The 1,782-nt window shown below is 49.3% G+C and overlaps 1 protein-coding gene across 1 annotated transcript; it reads right to left on the bottom strand.

Moving 5' to 3' along the window:
• Positions 1-259: 259 nt before the first annotated feature.
• On the bottom strand, positions 260-1,388 carry LOC130037454 (small nuclear ribonucleoprotein G-like). Its single transcript, XM_056129299.1, has 2 exons — positions 1,200-1,388; positions 260-343 (listed from the first exon to the last, which is right to left on the bottom strand). The coding sequence occupies exons 1-2, from the start codon at positions 1,386-1,388 to the stop codon at positions 260-262; spliced, it is 273 nt and encodes a 90-aa protein (XP_055985274.1).
• Positions 1,389-1,782: the final 394 nt, after the last annotated feature.

Below are 1,782 nucleotides of genomic sequence, written 5' to 3' on the forward strand. Positions count from 1 at the left end.
CATGGAGAAGGAGGAGCAGAAGAGAGAGATGGGAGGAGGAAGAGGAGGAGGAAGAAGAGGAGGGAAGGGGAGGAAAAGGAGGGAGAAAGAGGAGGAAGAGAAAGGAGGAGGTGGAGGAGCAGATGATTCCATTGGGATTGAAGGGAGGGCCTAGACGTACACCCAAATGCAAATGGGAGATGCAATGTAGACCAAAGCGGCATTTCAAGCCAGTGGGGAGGCGAGGGCTTCAAAAGCAGAATTAGGACAATGAGGTCCCTTATTGCAGCTGGCCCCGGGAAGGTCCCTGCAGCCCCATGTCCAGCAGCCAGGACACAGCAGCAGTGGAACAAGTGTTGTGGTACTGGAGAGCAGGCGAGTGGACAGCAGGGTCACAATGGAGAGGCTGGATGCTGGGGTCAACAGAGGGTCCTGGGATGCTGGAGGGAGGGCCTGAGGGAGGCCTGGGGTGGGCAGATATTCGAGGGAGGGGAAATGCCCAGGAGGGGAACAGGAAGTTAAGACCTGATGGGATGAACACCAGGAAGGCAGGTCGGTTCCAGTGAAGGAGAGTAGGAGCAGGCGGGGGTTACGTTTGGTGGTGGGCTGGGCGGTGCAGGGGCTGGGGGGAATCTTCCAAGAGAAAAAGTGATGGCTGGAGGGTGATGAGCCAGGGGGACTTCTGTCCCCCACAGGGATGGTACTGGGGAAAGGAAAAAGTGAGCAAATAAGGAAGTCACTATGGCAGTTGTCTTGCTGGCAAGGTAACTAAGAAGATAAACGGTTTGGGATCAGAGAAATGGGGATAGATGAACAAGTTGTGGTCATGGAGAACTTCCTGGAGGAGGTGGTATTCTAGGAAAGTCGGCTCAAAGGGCTGAGCCGGATGTGCTCTAGGGTCCTCAGGAGGTGATGTGGACTGTGTGGTAGGGAGTAGTGGGGAGATGGAATCAGTAGGTCAGAGCTGGAGTAGAGTGGGGCCAAACACAAAAAGGGGGGCTGAGGTTCTTCCGGTCTGTGATCTCTCCATGGAGTCATTGTGCGTTTCCCCAAGCTAGGTCTGAGTCAGATCATCCCCCACCCTTGCCTTTTTCTGACTATTACAAAATTTTAACAAAAAGTTCAAGAAAATGTACACAATCCAAGTTTTGTATCAGTAAAAAGATGCAACGACGAGAACATGAGAAAACACTTGACTTCTAAACAACCGCTGTCTGGACTTGTTCCAAGGCTTCTAACACGTTGATTCTATTTCCTCGTATTACCACCATTCCAATATTTTTCTGTTGCGCACTTGTTACAGTCTCCACACATTCATCCATAGCAAGATTCTTAACAGAGTCAAATTCTCGAAGTATGCCTTGGACATGGTTGCCACCATTCAATTTCAACAGTAACTTCTTGTCCATACATTTTTTTCATCTCTGGGGATGGTAAATTGGGCTCCTGGTGTCTTCTCAGCAGGCTCCAAGATGCCTCCAAGATGAAACTCGAGGCTTTCCTCACACTCCTGCAATAGCTCATCCTTTTTGATGGCTGCCAGCTATTCCACACCAGCCACATGCTCACTGCTCTGGAAAAGGATTCTCTACTCTCCTGACATCTGACTCTTTGGCATATGCACAAATGTTACTATAGCAAGGATGCTGATGCTATAGTAACATTATAACAAGATGGCCTTGCACATGGATCTTTGAGTGTGTGTGTAAGAAACCTTCCTGAACTTTGAATTGTCAGGTAAAAGGATTCAAAACTACTAGCTGTTACCAAAAGACCTTCGGAAAGTTTTCTTGTATACCCCTA

This window comes from Sorex fumeus, unplaced genomic scaffold, assembly GCF_029834395.1.
Source record: "Sorex fumeus unplaced genomic scaffold, SorFum_2.1 ptg000072l, whole genome shotgun sequence".
In the NCBI taxonomy this organism is placed as follows: domain Eukaryota; kingdom Metazoa; phylum Chordata; class Mammalia; order Eulipotyphla; family Soricidae; genus Sorex; species Sorex fumeus.

Excerpts from the sequence above, each read along its gene's own strand:
- LOC130037454 (XM_056129299.1), bottom strand. The coding sequence starts at position 1,388 with ATGGACAAGAAGTTACTGTTGAAATTGAATGGTGGCAACCATGTCCAA. Across the intron at positions 344-1,199 it reads TGTTAGAAGCCTTGGAACAA|TACCACAACACTTGTTCCAC; the intron begins GTCCAGACAGCG and ends CCTGCTCTCCAG.